Raw genomic sequence first — 18,138 nt, 5'->3', positions numbered from 1 at the left:
TGTTGCATCTTGACAAACCCTCGCCTGGGGCCTGAACACAGCTGGGTGCTTTGCGTTGGCACAAACGCTTTTGCCAGGCCAGACAGTCCAGTGTTTACCCCCTACCAGTCTGCTCCCTCTGCCCGACCAGCCAGCCAGACCACCAGGCCGCTATGCGCCCAGCCCCATTCCGGATACGATGCCCACTCCTGCACCCTCACCCCGCCTGGCCTGGCCTCGTGCTCGGCGGCCCCCACCCTTCTCCCGCCCTACCAGACTGTCCCCTGACTGAACCCAAGTGTGCTTTACTGCCACTTTGCCACCAACAGTGTCAGGGTCTTGTCTGGTCAATTTAGATTCCATTCAATTACAAAAACCTAGCGTCTAAATATAAACTGTCTGGGAACACTGGACCCCCAGCTGTGCTTCGGAGCTGATCAACACTCACTGATGGGCATTCCCTCCTCTGTTTAGGGTTGGCTGAATTTGAGGAAGGGGCTTGCATCGTCGGGTCCTTACGATCATTCCGACAGTTTTAAAAGCAACATTTGATGGAGAAAACATTTCTGAGACCTGATGAATCCAACAGTAGGGACAGACTGATGTTCTAGTGCTATGCTAAATGTTTAGCGCTGTAAAGTCTCGTTCTTGGTTTGGATTGTCTTTAGCTGGAGCTACACAGGACATTGCTCCTCTGTGCTTTTGTGATTTGTACTCGGTTATTCAGCTAAGTGGCACAGGGATGTCGGGTTGAGCTCATTATTGTAGAGAACTGCTCTGACAAATAAAATAATCCCAGTAGAGGAAGACACAGGAAAAGGGGTCGGTCATTCCAGCCTCTGAAGTCCATGTGCAAACTTCACTAAAGTGCTGGTGTGTCATATATATGTACACAGTTTTTTCCTGCACTTCCTGTCTGGTTCCTGTGAGAGCTCCAGGACTATAAAACCTCTGACCTCAGTGTGCCACAGAACTAGAGCCCCTCCCCATAACAGCAGGAGAACTAAGAGCAAATGTGCTCTCACTGTAGTGTTTGATGTGTTCTTTATCAGATTTGGCTAAAAAGTGCATTTGTCTCGTTTATAATGTCCTATGTCCGAAGGCCTGCCCTGTTGCTTTCACAGCGCCGTCTCTGTAACTCCAGCATATCAACCCCTAACTTTCTCTGGGGTGTTTGTAAATGTTGTAAATCATGCTTACAGCTCTGCACACATGTATCCTCTTTCATGTTGAACTATTTATTGCAGCCAGTTACATATTCTTGGTTGTCATTTCCTCCTCGCTGCTCGACTTTCTCAGAATTGACCTCCCTCCCGTCTTCGCTACGCTGTCTGTTCACACGCATTCACTGCAATTTTTGGCAGCTCCTCTGGAACATGAAATCATGCCACTGGCCTTCATTGGGGGCGCAGACCCGTCGGTGTCTTTGTTGCAGTGCCAGCAAGAGATCTCTTCTTCCAGTGTTGCAGTGCGAGTCCAGTGGGCACTGGACTCGCACTCGGGGCGTTAGCATGCCGGCTTTCCTCGTTTCATCCCGCCCGAGTGTTCATGACATAAGTCCCCATCCCTGGAAGCCAGGAGAGGGAAGGCAGAAGAGTGTATGGGCAGAAAATTAAGGTAAAGAGTTCGGAGACTTGGTGTCTCAAAGAGATGACCTGGGTAAATGTGTCTGTTTGGTAAGTGGGTGGTTGGGGTTTGCATTTAGCATGGTATATATATTTTCTTTTTATATATGCACATAAGTAGCAAAATGGAACCTGTCCTCCCACACGGCCCTGCTGCTTGTGAAAAGCAAGACTTTTGGCTGGCATAGCATGTAAATCTCCCTGGTATGTGCTTGTTGTGTGTGGCCTGGTGCTGGCCTTAACCAGCTTGTCTCTGAACCATGATCAGTTCCACCTTAAACGCCAGCCAAAAACAACAGTTCATCGCAGCGGAGCGCGACTGGCCATGAGATCGGCCGCTACAAAGCACTTAAAAATAACTAGAGCAACAAGAAAAGTTTCGAGACCTTTACTGACATATCCTCCCCGAAATAAAGCCAGCTACTTTAAAGTTTTTGCCAGAGGCATACCACCATAAAAAGTGTATCCTGTGTGGGCAGCTCTGTCTTTGACACACACACAAGCTTCATCTTAAAACAGCAGTTTCTCTGGAACAATGTGAGCGGGCAGAGGAGTGTGTCCTTTTCTACTGTGGTCCTGAAGTTGGCACTGTGGGACAGCAGGCCAGAGCAAACAGCTGCTGAGTCTTAGTGCTAAGTGGCTCTTGGACTCTAACTGTGTCTGGCATCTCAGCCAGAGCTGCAGAGAGGGTGTAGTGTAGTGTGTGTGTGTGTGTGTGTGTGTGTGTGTGTGTGTGTGTGTGTGTGTGTGTGTGTGTGTGTGTGTGTGTGTGAGACGGCAAGGAATGATCGGGAAAGTGCACGAGGGCTACAAGAATGATGTGCATCTGAGGAAAAGGGGAGAGATGGGCATTAAAAAGAAAGACATGGCTACAGACAGATGAGTGCGATATTGCTGGCGACTGGCTCATAGCCTGTGGCCACATTAGCCATCCTAGACGCTATAGTTTTACACACTTTACTGTTAGAGGTCATCCCGAGGCCACGGCAATGCCAGTAGGGTGTCATGCCGCAGGCCGTGTGGTAAAGAAGCTTACATGCTGGATTGAACTGGCTCTATGTGGCCTTGTTTTCAGACTTTTTCATACAAATACTGTCTGATCAGTGGGTGTATTTGTGAATGTGTGCACGCTGTGGCTCATCCGCTGTTTATCAGTATGGACACGGAGACCTAATGGGCTGGCAGATCAGCTTGTGTTTTGATGAAGATGGCTGAATGACTCACATTCTCTAACGATTCTCTTCTCACGCCTTTTTTCTTTCTTTCTTTTTTTTTTTTGCCTTCTTCATTTCACTCCTTCTGTTATAGAAAAGACCTTCGTGAACAGAAAGAAGGAAAATTGCTGCAGTTCTACGCTCCGCGTTCTCCCGAGTGTTTTGTTAAATTGCAATTGATCTGCAACTTGCACAGGGACCGTTCGATAATGACGAAGCTTGTCTTTTTGTTCAAAGTTTTTAAAAGAACTCTTTTTCTCAGAAGATCCATAAAGACGCATGATATCGATGAGACAATTTTCCCCTGCGATTGTGCTAAAACTTACGGGGGCTTATTCCCGTTCAGTTGAATACCGCAAAACGAAAGCCAGTCTTTTTGTTTAAATCAAAGCAGTTAACTCTGGCGACCCCAGTATGAAAAAGAATTGAAGGCTAAACTTCTTCAACTTGTTGAGTTTTCACCTAACTATAGGGATTGCTTTTTTTTTGTCACTGAAACACGTTTTTGTCGAATTCGACGGCTTGCAATTTGAAACAGTTTCCACACATTTGAATGCAGATGCAATTCTATCTGAGACTTCAAATGATTGAAATAATAGCCAGGTGATCACTCAGGACGTAGTGTTCTGTGCAGCCTTATTAGCTCTTAGAAACAAATCATGACGTCGCGAAAGAAAGGTTCTAGATCTGAAAGGAAATACTTGATGAACTTCGTGTTACCCTGATGGGGTGAAATGCACACACTAACTCTTTAGCTTTCTCTCCACCTGGCCCTCGCCCTAAGCACTCTGCACAAACACTTTCAAACGCGGCAGCGCGGAGGGAGGGATAGAAAGAGAAACTGAAAAAGAGAGGAGGAGCAGCAGGGAGAGAAGAAAGGGGGAGGAAAAAAGAAATCTTGTGAAGCATGGAGCACTCAGGGGCCTGCCTCTTGGGTGCTTCTTTCATGTTTGTGTGCGCCTCAACTTGCTGATATTATCTTGGCCGCTCTTCCGGGTGGGGTGTCAGGAGAGGTTTCCACTGTGACCAGGCAGGAGCCTCTCTCTCTTTCTCCCTCTTATCTGTTTTAGCCCCTTTTCAGACTCTTTTCTATTAACCTGACGTCCTCTGAACATGGTGGATTTATATCTGAATGAGCGCTTGAGTCACTTTTTTCTGGAAAAGTCATGACCGCAGTCTTACGCGGCCTGAGCAAACTTTTTTTTAGCATATGCATATGAACATTTAGAATCTATCAACAGGGGATTTTTGGTACTGAAAGCTTTTTGATTTGCAGTTGTAGTTTACCTGCAGTCAGATATTTGGTTGTGTGCTGGTTACACTTGCAGAAGTACAATCATCAAGCCATCTGATTTTCCTTAAAGATAACCTAGCTTTTAATTAGCTTTTAAAAGTGATCTGCATTAGTAAACATTGACCTTTAGATGAAACAGGAAGTCCTTGGTCTCGTATCTGTGCCACAATAAGAACCGTTGCCAATTCAGGGTAAGGCTTCATACCTGGAAGTGCAAGAAGAACGATCCCCTTCGCAGCCTGTGTACAAGTTGCAGAGGCAGCACAGACAGCAAGAACCTGCTCTTGGTAATAACGGTGCAAAGAGTGAAGTTTTGAAAGCATTCAAAACTGCGGTGACTCACTTGTGTTGGAAAGTTGATTAAAGCTGTAAAATAAAAATGACAAGTTAGAAATGCGATCGACAGCAAACAGGCACTTTAGTGGACCGATGAAACACGCTGAGCTTTAAGTCTCCTCTCTAAAAAGGGCCTATGTCATGTGACATTCTGGAGACTGTATACTTTCCAAGCCTTTTTTTTTTCCTGTTTGCATTCAAACCACTAATAATGGTGCAGTTTCCAGTGGCCTGTAAATAGTAATGCAGCATCACCTTTTTATTGCAGTCTTTTATTTTCTTGCAGTCTTGTTCCAACCTCCTTATTTTCTACCTACAGTTCCTCACTGTGTGTGAATGCCTAGTAGCAAGGTGAAGTGAACTCGGAGAGGTTTTTTTCCTAATGTATTTCACTCCGATGATTGAATTTTACATATAGACTCAGTGTAGCCTTGACTTCACTATCAGTTCTGTTCTGTATGTTTTGCTCCTTTTTCTGAGGCTAACATTAGTCTTGTACAGCAGCTCTTAATCTTTCCAGTGTTGCACCACTCAAAGTTCCTCCTATATTGAGGAAGTACTTCCAATTTAGCTCATAATAAACTCATAATAAAAGACCCTATAAATAAAGCTCCTAAAATCACCCTGGCTCCCATTTTATGCAGGCCACAGGAAAAAAGAGGGTACTGTCTTCAACCTTTACTGGAGCTATAAAAAAAAGCTTCTGCAGGCTTCTTCTCTCTTAGGGTGTGTTGGAACACTCACCCATCTTCCTACTTCAGTTTACCCCCATCACCCCCTCCCAAGTAAGTCTCTCCCCTAAATCACTGCTTTGCCGTGTTTCACGGCACTTGGAGGGACCCAGGGGTCCCACTGCGCTCGTTTCCATGGTCACTGGGAAGCTCCTTGTGTCATGTGGCTCAAAGTGAGCCGTCCCTGGACCGAATTACCCAGCTTTCAATGGGAGGCCAAATGACCATTATTAGACTTCACAGCTAAGGCCTCTATTTAAAGAGAGGAGAAAGGAGCCCTGGGGACTTAAGATGAGAGAGAGAGATGGAGGGAGAGAAAAAGAAAAGATGAGGCAGGGGGGCAGAGACATAAGGGGGGAGGAAGAGAGGAGAGGAGAAGAAAGTGCATTTAGCTCTACTATGGATGTTTCTTTTTATTTTCTCCACCTTTACACTGATTTTTGATCTTTATCACAATTGTTACTTAAAAGTCTGACAACAGCCTGAGCTTAAGCTGTCTTGTCTGTCAGACAGTGAGCAAAAAGACAAAAGAAAAGATGAGCCATGGAAAAAGTAAATCTTAGAAAAGATAGGACCAGACATCCACCCACATCAAGCAAAGCCCTGTCTTTTCTCCCTTCATCTCTAAGCCCGTTGCTTTGTATGGGAATGTGCTTGTGTGCGTGAGAATCCTCGTGTCCCGCGCCTCACTGTGTATGTCAGGGCTGCGTTGTCTGTACGGCTCGAGCCCACGGCCTGGCACAAAAGCTGGAAACTGAAGCCCCGAGGTCCCACACAGCTAATCTGATGCCTCTCCCTGCTATACATGACTCCAAAACTGAAGGGTTAGCGGGGGTGAAAATGGCATCCTGTTCTTGTGGTTCAAACTTTCTTTCATGCTTTGCCAGGGAGGCATGGTTAGGTCCAGCACAAGAAGATGGAGAAGAAGTGATGTGTGCCTAAGCGAGAGTGTGTGTGTGTGTGTGTGGGTTGATGTATGAGTGTCATCGGAGCTGGTCGTGCCCTCAGACAGTGAGGTAATGGAACAAGAGAAAGAGAAACATGTAGATAGGGAGGGGATATTGAATGGGAATGCACCTAGTAGATTCTGGGTAGCACATTAGTATTGTTTACTGGAGACCAGTATAACAATAAAGATCTAACATCTGGATAAGTGATTACATGCTGCAAGAAGAACTTGAAGAAGAAAGTCAGTGAAAAATTTATCGGATAAATATAAGGAATACAAATTTATCTGTAAAATTTCTTTTTACAAAATAGAGGTACATGAAAAACAAGGTGTGTGTGATCCAGAAATGGATTTGTTGACCAAAAGATATTATAACCAAGAGATGACCTGCTGGGAAATGACAGTGTGAGGTGTTTTATTGCAGTAATAGCTGAATAAACGCACCTTTATATGGAGGCATTAAGGTCATGCAATATAAAGGTTGGTCAAATCCTATTTGCAGCAGGTCCTGTGTTCTAGTTTCAACTCCAGTGTCTTCATATAAATATTTTTTAGAAGCCCACAACAAGTAAAATCTAGTCATGAGAGGAAGAAAAAGACTGGAAGAAGAAATAAAAAGGCTTTTTTATGTTTTCCAGTGCCATCAAACATCTCACGAGTCCTTAGATTTTTGTCTTGAGGTTTGTAAGCTGTCCCAGATTACTTAAAAGGAAATTTTTACATATCAAAAAGGATCTTGGAGTGAAACTGCATATGTGAAAATAGTTGTATCAAGACTTTTCCTTATTATAATTATCTCTTCTCTACTCCATTTGGAGGATACATGCAGTTGATGCCTTTTCAGTGTCGCAGCTAAGCAGACAAGTCCGTGTGCTCACAACAAATTGGTCACATTGTATCCCAATTTAAAGAAGAATTGTATTCTTCTTTATTCTACATAATCAACCACAGTCATCCTCCTCTGCTGACCCACTGTTAGGCTTTATAGTGGGGGAAGAAAGGAACAGTAAAAAAAAAAAAGGAGGATGCAAAATAAGGGGAATAGGGCCAAGTCCTGACCCGCTCTGCTGTTTGCCCAGGCAAAGAAGAGAGCAGGCAATGGCAACACCCCCAACCAGCAGGAGGACAGCGTATTACAAGAAAGAGAAGCAACAGCGGCGGTGTCTCTTTCAAGCGTGCAGGGGCATGGTCTCCTAAAGCAGCGTCGAGTCAGAGATTAGAGAAAAACCGTATAACTGGAGACGAATTACAGGAAGGGGAGAAGTAGCAGTTTAGTGAAACGCCTCCACTTGACTGAAATAGTTGCATTTTAAACGTTGTGCAAGTTCACAATATAGCAGCGTGGACACTGGGGACAACAAATATTGTGCTGTTGCTGGTTTTTTGTTTTGTAGAAGGAAAAAAAAAGAAAAGAAATTTCGGCACAACTCCTCTGCCTTACTGACTTTAAAGCGGTCTACTGAAAAACAGCCATACTTCTTTACTTCATGTACCCTGTTAAACGCTTGACCAGTAAGTTGATGATTTCAATCACTAGTTTTAAATCTTTTTCAGTCCATCACGATATTCATTTTGTAAATTAGGGTTGCGTTTTGCATAAAATAGACAACAAAGGATGACAAGCTTCAGGGCATTTATGGGTGGCTGCCTTGCGACTGACGAGATGCCACCATGTGAGCGCCAGTCTCGTTCTCATCTGTGGTTTGTAAAAAAAACACTGGTGTAACTGTAGCTACATCCATGTTTTATAGACACCTGCGTCGGCTGCGTATGGCAGGTACACCTGTATGTGTTGTGGTTAGCAGCTAGCCCGGGAGGCAGAACTAGATGTTTTTCTCTTTGTTTGCAGCTAAAAAGGCTGTTGACTGAGCGAGAGCTTTGGCCGTCTTTTTCAGCTGCGTCTCACGTGCAGTTGATGTTACAGCTGTTGCAATCAATAAAGCTGTCTGCACACGCTGTCTAACAGTTTATTCATTCATATTGTACTCTGATTGGCCACAACATTAAAACCACTAACAGGTGTAGTGAATAACCTTGAATTTACATTGATGTTAGTTGACATGTACCACCCATTGGAACAATGCTGCAGACCAAGCACACCCCGCCCAGAGCAATGGCACACCTCAATGGCGGCGGCATCCCCCAGCAAGACAATAGAAAAAGTGATTTATAAACAGAATCGGTTTTTTAAAAAAGGATAAAAAGTCTTTTTCAAAGTGATCAGCTAAACCCGCCTGACCTTCTGTTTTAATATTTAACTTTGTTAGTTTGAGGTCAGTATCCTTGGCAGTCAGAGAGAAACACTAGTATTGATCTGTTATGTGCCAAGAGCCTTGCAGGAAGGAAAGCACAAATGTAGTGTGTCATCCCAGGCCTGCTGTCTTCTTTAGTTTCATCTGACAGCTCTCTTCAGTTCTTCTGCCTTTGAGTGTTCATTTAAAAAAATCCTTTAAACCCTTTCTAGAAGCTATAATCTAACTTGTATCATAAAATCACTCTTGCATTCATTAAAGTTCTGTGAGGCTGATTAAAATGACGGAAGGCCAAATTAACAATCAGTAATAGTAGTAAAATCCCACCAATGAATAACAAGTGGGATTATAGTCAGTCTTTTCTAGTCATGACTTCTCCCACTTTGGCCCCAACGGCTTTTTTTAGACACTAGGTGGAGAAGAAGCTTTTGAGAAGTAGTGTTCTTGTTCCTAGCCGGATGCTTGTTTATTTTCCTGTGAATCACAAAGGGCAAGAAACCAAAACCGGTAAGAAAACAACATGGGAGGGACGGAGAGGAAAAGTGGAGGAAATTTAATTAGCGGTTGTCCATTCCTCCGGTCTCAATGTTTGGTCTCAGCAGGGCAGAGCAGTGGGCAGCGGGAGGAGAGAAGACTAAAAAGCATCTTGATTAGCGGCAGTCTCAGTCAGTGCATTTGCATCTGTGTGTGTGTGTGTGTGTGTGTGTGTGTGTGTGTGTGTGTGTGTGTGTGTCTGACACCACAGGACATCAAACCACAGGGAGAGATGGGGAAACGCTGTCTGTGGTGCAAAACAGGCAAAGACGAGCTCGTGTATTTTTATATACGGAGAGAGATAAAAATGCGACGTATTCTGCGAAAAGTTCGAGTTCAGTGATTGCACTTCATCCATCATTTGTTGTTTATTGTGCCTTCGGGACGCACATAAGAAAACCGAACCATTGCTCAAATTTCCCGCCAAAATAAATGTAATTAAAAAGAAAAGCAAGGATAAAACGAGGGCCATATTCAACTCGATGCTTCATGAAAGTCTCTCATTTTGTAAAAACCACAGTGTATCCTAAGTAATCTTTGTTTTTTCCCACATGATGACAAGATAATGAGATTTCATTGTCTTTTTTACATAATTCTGATCGAGGTTTTCTATGAAAACATGTTTTTTTTTTTGGTTAATTCAATCTGCTATCCGTGTTCAAAACAATTGCGCTAAAAACGGCAATGTTATAACATTCAAGCGCACATTCTCATCTGGCGTTTACGGTGTTTCCTGGAAATTATAGCCACGGGAGAGGGCTTAAAGAGAATATGACGCCACTGATAGGTGAACATACTGTTGACTGTTGCACTGAATAAAATTCATTTAAAAATGGTAACATTTGAAGCCAATGTTTAAACGTTACGGCCTTCTCGGCCGAGATTCCAAGAAATCTGTGGGGATCCAAAAATGTGTTGTTAACAGACACATGCCACAGATTGGCTTGTCGGTGGTGTCGCTCGATGAATCATGAGTCCTTCACGAAAATCAAAACCGCCATTTTTTGAAACCGGGCGACGAGGGGAAAGGCTACACTAAAAACAACAATGTGGTCCGAGTTTGACAAGCAGGAGGTTTACCATCGCCTCGATGTCCTCCATTGTTGTGGTGTTCATGCCACGTACAAATGACGCCACGGTACTTTATAGCATTGCTATACAGACCCCATTAGGTGGTCCTCGATTGTAATGGAAAACAAGCAAAACTGAGTGGAGCCGTGCAGGTACTAGTGGAAAAGGGCTAATAGTGTCTCAAATTCACTGGAGAAAAAGACATCAAAACTAAAAAAACATGGGTTAGTTGTAATCTTCTTTGTTATTTTTTTTTTTTTTCTTCTAGGAAGTGAAGTTTATAATTCCTTCCTATAAAGTGACATGCAGCTTAAAGATTTTCACAGCAAACATGATACTTAGTATATGGGTTTTGATTACATGCTGCTTTTTACAGACTGCAGAGCTGCTGGGAATAGTAGGTAAAGGTGCATTCCATTTGAAGTGGGAAGTTTGAAATTTCAACTTCCAGGTTGGAATTTTCAGCTGGAATGCCCCCTCATGTTGGATTTCCCACTTGGAAAGTCCACCAACTCTGACTTTGCAATCCAAGATGACAGCAGCAGCGCTCATATTTATATTACTGATGGACAAAAATGCAAACTTCTTACATGCTTCTCTCTTTTAAATGTTTCTGAATAAAATCATGTCTACATGTGGGGAAAATGTGAGTTCAGCCAGGCAGAATCGATCGAATCAACAAATAAAGAAGAGAAAATTGATCCGGCGTTTAATGGCTGGTACTTTGTGTTTTTTAAGGTCACATTTTGAACAGAGACTAAAGCAAACACCCACAACTGTTTGCCAGCATTGAGAACTGATAGCTTTTTTTATGGCATTACTCTTCATTTTGGATTCTGTCAGAGCTTTATGAGTTTAGTTTAGATAAGTCAGGACTTGGTATTGTAGATAAGTGTGCATGAGCACGACTATGCATGAGTCTTATTATGAGGGACAGGGAGCACTCCCAACTACACCTCCCTCTCTCTCTCTCTCTCTCTCTGTCTGTCTCAACTCTTTAATGGGGTCGGCTCCTTGCCAAGTTCCACTGGCAGGCCTCCTCAGAGGTGCCCCCTCACACACCCATGCACACACACACACACATATTTTGATAGCACAGTTCACTTGTATAATGCTGGTTATGCAATAATGGGTGAATGGCCACCCAATATTGTGCGCTGAGGCAGATACAGAAATGGAGAGGGGACACTGGTGTCCCACACATCAGCCATGGAGGGACAAATCCCAAAGGGCCACTACAAAGGCGGGCTAATGGACCGCCCCCAAAAAATCTGTTTTTTCTTTAGTCCAGCAATATCAAGAGAGATAATGAAATACGGCTGATTTTGTCAGAAATGACAGATGATGTGTAGTCTTGTCCACCAAAAACCTCAGAGTAGTGACTCTAGGTGAAAGCTCTTTGCCCCCTAAGAAAACCTGGAAATGTCTGCTTTTTCTGCCTCACTTTTTACAATTTTTCAGCTCTGGGGCTTCAGTGCAAAGAAAGTCCTTTGGCTGGACTTAGGGGAACTGATTACAGTGTCACAGTGACAAAGATGGTCATTTCATGCTGTGTGTGTGTGTGTACGTGCGTCCTGGTCAATTATATGTGCAGCACAGAGATGGGGTCAAGGGTCAGTGTACCTGAAGTTTGCCTCCTCTTTGTCTGATAGTGAGTTCATTATATCTGCTCCAGATTTCTACATCTCTCTCGATCTGTCATCCTGGACAAATCTCACAACTATTCATAAATACTGAGTCATAAAAACAAAATGTGTTAAATTTGGTCTAATTCAAGCAAGCTTACCACGAAATGATTCAAATCAGGATCAATATAATTAAATTAAACACACAAATTACATACTTGCACACATCCTGCTTCACAGCAGGCTTAAGGGTTGGACCACACATTTTATTCGAATGTTTCTTACTCAGCAGGTTGTAAGTCTTATTGTTTGAGGGACAAAACAGTTTCTTTCATGTTTATTACAAAATGATAGAAAACCTCTGATAGCCAAACCTGTGAGCTATCTTAAACCAACAAATGGCTAATAGTCATGTCATTAATCTGGCAAAGACAAGCAAATATATACCACCCTGACAGCCAGATATTTTTCTAGAAAAATCTGGGAGAGAAAAGCAGTAAAGACCTAACTTGTAAACATCAGATAAAAGTGTGGTTCCTATGAACAGTGAACCCTTACCCCAGCAGCTCAAATGAAACCATGATTTATGGCAGACCTGCGCTCCATTGATCGGACGCCATGTGAACATGTTTTCATTTGGGAATGAGCTTCCCGGGGAGTCTCACCAGGTCAGACCTAATAACATTTACTTATCACTTTCACCGCCGCAGCCGCAATAACAGGTAGGCATGTACACGATGCCTCTCGTGCTTCTTTCTGAGTTGCTTATCCCATTAAAAGACATGATGATTGTGATGGATCACCCAATCTAGAAGTGGGCGTGGGACATGTGCTATAACCCTGTAACACCATGTGGCACACTCGCACAGACCCTGATGAAGTAACATTGACATTATGCCAGCAGATCATTAAAGTTGCCTGTCGTCTTAAAACAAATTTTAGGGCTTAAACCATTCTTTTATTCAGCGTCCTTACTCCTCAGCACATGGTGACCAGGTCAGCATCCACTTCCTTACTTCACCTCTTATCTGCATGTTGGATATTAATGGCAGTCACTGAGCTCACTGAGTGCTTTAAGTGATTCTTTCCCCTGTGTGTTTACTTTGGGTGAACTGTCAGTTTATATGAAAGTGGTTGAATGGAGAGGAGCTCAAAGAGGCCTGCCGGCCCCCATCCCCCATCGGTGTGACACACAAGTGGATTTTTATGTGCTCCGTAAATATTTGAAATGGTGCCTTAGACTGCCCTTAGGACTGTTGTAACACGCTGCAGCTGCGAGAAAGCATTAATATTTAAAAAAAAAAAAAAAAGGGAGCGAATGGGCGAGTTCAAAAGTTTGTGAGGATGGAATCAGAAACTGAACAGTGACTCAATAGTCAGGTGTTTTTAGCACATCAAGGTTTTCTGAGTGACATTGTGTCCTTGTAAATGATTTCACAATATTACAGTGGTCATGACACAACAGTAAGCAGATCCGGCAGGATCGCTAAACCTGCTGATTAAATGACACACAGGCCGAAACAGTTATGTCGAGTATCTGTAAACAGAAAAACATGTTACGACAGAGCAACAGTTTGTCGTTGAAGTGCTCACATCAAACGGTGGGAGATGAAGAAGGATGAGTAAGGTGAGTAAGTGCTCCAAATCCTGCTGTTTTGAAAATGTCACGATAATACAGCCAGGTTTTGTCTGCTGAAGTTAAGCATCCACGGAGAACAAAGGAGAGACGTTTCAGAAATGCTTTTCTTTCTCTCAGCTGCAAAGGCGTCCAATCAGATGAAGCATAGCCACATTGAAAACTCTGATTTTATTTTAGCTGAATGTAAATAATGTCTTGGCACACATGCCTTCCCTGAAAGGGAGTGAGAAAAGGACATGAAAAAAAAGAGGGGGTGACCACATATGAGAAAATCCACGGGAGAAAAGTATGCCTTTATCTTTTAATAAACGGTAAAGCCAGGAGGCAACATGAAATTACAGCATAATAGCAGTGGAGAGTCTTCTGAAGACTTAATTGCCTTAATTATAGCAGTGCGGAGAGAGAGAGAGAGAGAGAGAGAGGGAGCAGGAAAGGAAAGCATGAGCAGAAGGAGGAAGAAGGAAAAAAAAAAACAAGGGAAGCAGAGGAGAAGAAAGGTAGCAGTGGGATAGAAGAGCTGGAGCGTGAGACAGATGTTGCAGGTGTATCCAGGTGTAGTTCGGTGAGCCTGTGGTTTTCTGTTAAACATGCATTTATAAACGCACACGGATGGCTCCGTGCGTGACACAGAGTTAATATGCCAACCCTCGGTCCGTGTGAATGACGGAGTGAGTTCTACACTGAGAAGAGACTCTTTCCAGACGAGTGAAAATTTCGCTCCCTCAGATCTTACAAGCTGGCAGGTTTACTTAGGGATGCTAAACATAGCTTTCATTTTCCTCTGCGTCTAGACTGAGTCCTCAGTGCTTTCTGCTGCGGTTTTTGTTCACTCGGGGACGATTGTACCCTAATTCTAATGTCTCCGAGCCAGCGGGAAGTTTGTTTAGCCAGCATTATTGTGAAGTACCTGTAAACCCCCCCCCCCAACCATCATTTTGGCAGGCAGTTCGGGTTGAGAGTTCAGCTGACTTTTGAGCATGGATGACTGATCAAGAGAGGGAGAGAGATCACGTCTCAGCTTTGAGAAAAATATTAACTTTTTGCAGGATTTCACAGTGAGGCAGTTTTCGGTTTGCCTTGTTTTTGACCACCTCTGTTTGCCTCGCAGGGGTTTTGTCCTCATATGTTTACTTTTTGATTCGTGGATAAAGATCAAATCTTACAAACTACCGTTGGTTGAGTAAAAAAGTACAAAAGATGGGGAATCGTGGTAATCGAATATTATCTGAACACTTTATAGTGTTTCAAGTTCTTGATCAGTGAATCTCCACTGGTGAAAGAAGCTCTGTTTAAATATACTTCACTTCAAAGGTGTCAAAAGTAAAAGTACTTCTGCAGTAAAATGATCTTCTTAGTGTTTATTGTATTTTTTATTATAGATGACATTGTTATTCACTCATTATCACAAACCGGGGTGCTTGGGAGTAACTTAAATAACAGTTTGTTGTATTTTATGAAATTACACTACACTACAGAACTAGTTCCATAATTACATCACTACATTTTATCATTGTCCACATATGTAATATGTGGACATTGTACCAGTACATGGTGGTAAATATACCACCAAAATTCCCATCTCCTTGTTTCTTGAAGAATTCACCTTTTAATGTTATATTAGTTTTTATAAAACCCAAATATTGTAAACTGTTACTTGTCAGGCAACTTTCTGTCTTATTGCAACATTCATCGCTGAAATAGCTGACAGCATCGGTCGGTCTTGATCTCGTCTTTAAGTACGAATGAGAAGATCAAAACGCCATCTTGACTTCCTTCCCGATAAGCTTAATGACCAGACCTCTTTGAAATCCCTGTTGAATCTCAATGAAAGCCCACTTTTCTAGTGTGCAATTCATCTTTTTTTTGAAAGGTTTACCACAGACGACTTGGTGCTGTCTCAGATTTCTTGCACAATGTCTCGTTAAACCCAGTTTGACTCACTGAAATAAACCGTATTTTAGTTCTGAGCAAATTTTTAACCGTATTAATCCATCTTTTGGTGTCCGAAGATTGTAATTTTTTTTTTATGATGTTTTTTAAGCAAGCCAGTTTGCCTGTGGGTGCATTTTTGTTGTCGTCAGGCAAGTCCCTGCACTGCAGCGCGGGCCTGCCCGAGTGGAGATTCTTCAGGAGGGAGATCTCTTTCTTCTCAAAGCGTCTTACCAAGAGCTATTAATTATTAACTGGGAGAGCTAACATCAAAGGACCAGACTTGTGCTGAATTAAATGGGGGCTGGAGCCTGGCAGCGTGGAGCTGAGAGAAAACTGGGTGAGAGGGAAAAGCCGATTCCACACCGCTCGCTTTTGAACTTTCCAAGTACAAAAGTTAAAGAAAAACGGAGAAAGAAAAGAGCAATGCTAGTTTATGTAAAGGAAGCAGAACGAAAGAGAAAGTTGGAAGCGCTTGTATTTATTGCGTGTTGCTGTTGTTTTTCATGGGGCTTTCCTTCACTGCTGGGAATGATTGATTCAGTTTGTTTAGTTAATTAGTCTTTAATGAGCTATGAAAGCCAGATTCATAAACATCTTGTCTATGGATTAAGCCAAGGGGAAATCTAATTAAGACAGCTTGAAATTCAGAGACATGATATGTTTACATTTACCTGAAGCTGATGTTCACTCAGAGTCACTCAGAGTCAAGCCCCCCCCCCAAATCAGAGGACTTTTGTTCCTTTTGTTTTTCTTCCCCTGTGCTGTAAAATAAGCCCATGTACTGAAAATCTAACTGTTCTATACAGTTTCATTATTTGCTGTGAATGCAAATAGTAGCAGTGGACCGTGTAAAGGAATTAAAAGCTGCCAGTTAAGTTGGAAAAAGTTTATTTCAAACTTCTTTAACTTCACCTGCTTGTTCTTGGACAGCTATGTTAATCATTACCACCTTCCTACAGACTCAGGAAACACAGGAAACTTAGGAGTGTCACGCAAGCATCCTGTAGAAAAGCTAATCTAGGGTAAAGTCACAAAAATGATATTAAATAATGGATTATTTTGAATTTAAAAGCCTTTTTACTTTTCTTCACTCCTCATTTTTACACAGGACCTTTAGTGGCCCGTTTTTACAATTCTCTGCCATCCTATAGACTCACTCGTGACAAGTAATTTATAAATTAGTCAGCAATTATTGTCAGTCGAAGCCTTTGTGACATGATGTGCCATATAGCTACCAATTAGACAAATAAAACTTGAATAGCGCACCGAGGGCTTTACAAGCCTTTGATTTGAGGAGCGCTGAGGGCCTTTTTGAGACCCACGGTGGTCTTTCTACTGAACTACATGGCTGCCCTTTTGACAAATGATGTTGAAAGTTGCTCAACATCCCATTGTTGAATGTTGTTACCTCAGAAATCAACATGATATGTTGGGAAAAGAGCAATTGTGCCTCCCCCGCACATACCACCGCTCCCTGTCCCCACTCCGTGTCCGTCCTCCGTGCCTGCAGAGTGGAGCGGTGACACTCTGCAGCCAGTCGGCGGCGGAGTCACAGCACTGTACATTGTCACTTTGATCTTCACCCCCCGTCCCTGTTCCCTCCAGTTATGAAGAACGCTGGCAAGAGCCCAAGGGCACTTGATAATACCAGGATATGATCCAGCCGCGCTCTTTTAGATCATGTAGTGTAGACATCAAAACGCTGTCTAAATAGGGCACCGTGAATCAGGCGGGGTGAGAACGGGTTGTAGGGGAAGGCAGGAGTTAAGATAAAGGAACTATTTTTTTTTTTTTTTTTTTTCCCTGACGAGGGGAAGCCAATTTGGATTCTGCAAGGAGATACTCAGGGTTCTGCAGATCCAAGCATTTCCTTTATCTTTTGCCTTTAGCAGAACTCTTCAAAAGGCCTCTGTGTTATGACTTTCCCCACTCTCAGATGAAAGGAGCTCACAGTTTTAACAGCAGGAAATCCATGATAACTTTATTTAACTTTTCTAAACCTGCACAGCAGAGTTGCATCACATGGAGCTGTGCATGCGTTAGTTCCTTATGGAAGCGTTTAAGTCTCTGTCGTATTATTAACTTAATATGGCGCAGATATACGTGGAATGACATCATGGTGGAGAAAGCCACGTGTGCATCCAAGCAAATGTTGTCCCCGGCTTGTTTACGTCTCATCTGTTCGGTTTAATTTTTCCTTCTCGTTTTCTCACTTCAGATAATGTGTGTGAAGGTTACACTCGGGCAGAGAACTCCCTCTAGTGGCCTTGAGTAAAATGTGAAATCCAACCTTGGGAGTTGAGTGTCTTTATCGGTATGATTATGCATTCCCCGGCTTTTTTCCCCCCAATATATCTAATGATTACTTTGTTCTGTGTTGGCAGGCAAAGAGAGCGGTGCAGCGGGGAGCCACAGCCGTCATCTTTGATGTATCTGAGAATCCGGATGCCATCGACCAGGTTTGTACACACAGAGAATTACTCCGGCATTCACGCTCTCAACAGCACTGAAACAGTCTAATCTGTCTCGGTCTCTCCGTGAAAGACTCTCCGCTTTTCATTTCTGAATGAAGCTTAGCAGCTTGCCCTGCCCTTCTGGCTGGCAGTGTATGAGTGTGTGTGTGTGTGTGTGTGTGTGTGTGTGTGTGTTTGTGTGTACAAACAATGATCTTTCTATCTTTAGTTCTGTTCAAAAGCACGCGGATCAGCCTCGCTCATTCAGCCATTCCGGGCCTTTCAACTCTCCCAACTTGTGTTTGGAGGAGAGCACTACACTCTGTGAGGACTGAAAATTGATATCCAGGTTCAGCTTTCACTAGACCATGACCAAACTCTGTTGAGCTCACAATTGCACAGGTAGCATACTTTACCTCACCTCCTGAGAGCGTTCTTTGAGTGCAAGTTTAGGGGAGCACAGGCTAAAGTAAGAAAGCATATCTCTTGTCACACAAATCGAGA

The 18,138-nt window shown here is 43.0% G+C and overlaps 1 protein-coding gene across 3 annotated transcripts in view; it reads left to right on the top strand.

Annotated features, from left to right (window-relative positions):
• The window catches only part of znrf3 (zinc and ring finger 3), a 65,046-nt gene that overhangs the window by 36,714 nt on the left and 10,194 nt on the right, over positions 1-18,138 (top strand). For 2 of the 3 annotated variants that reach the window (XM_040050280.1, XM_040050279.1), the window contains exon 3: positions 17,566-17,640. In XM_040050280.1, the coding sequence (XP_039906214.1) occupies positions 17,566-17,640 (75 nt within the window). Of the gene's footprint in view, positions 1-17,400; positions 17,479-17,565; positions 17,641-18,138 lie in introns of those variants that run through there. The other variant, XM_040050281.1, reaches the window with a different exon arrangement.

Source organism: Simochromis diagramma, unplaced genomic scaffold, assembly GCF_900408965.1.
Source record: "Simochromis diagramma unplaced genomic scaffold, fSimDia1.1 OVJJ01000131.1, whole genome shotgun sequence".
Lineage (NCBI taxonomy): Eukaryota > Metazoa > Chordata > Actinopteri > Cichliformes > Cichlidae > Simochromis > Simochromis diagramma.
Note: the sequence above shows the minus strand (reverse complement) of the source record. Positions and strands in the feature narration are given on the sequence as shown.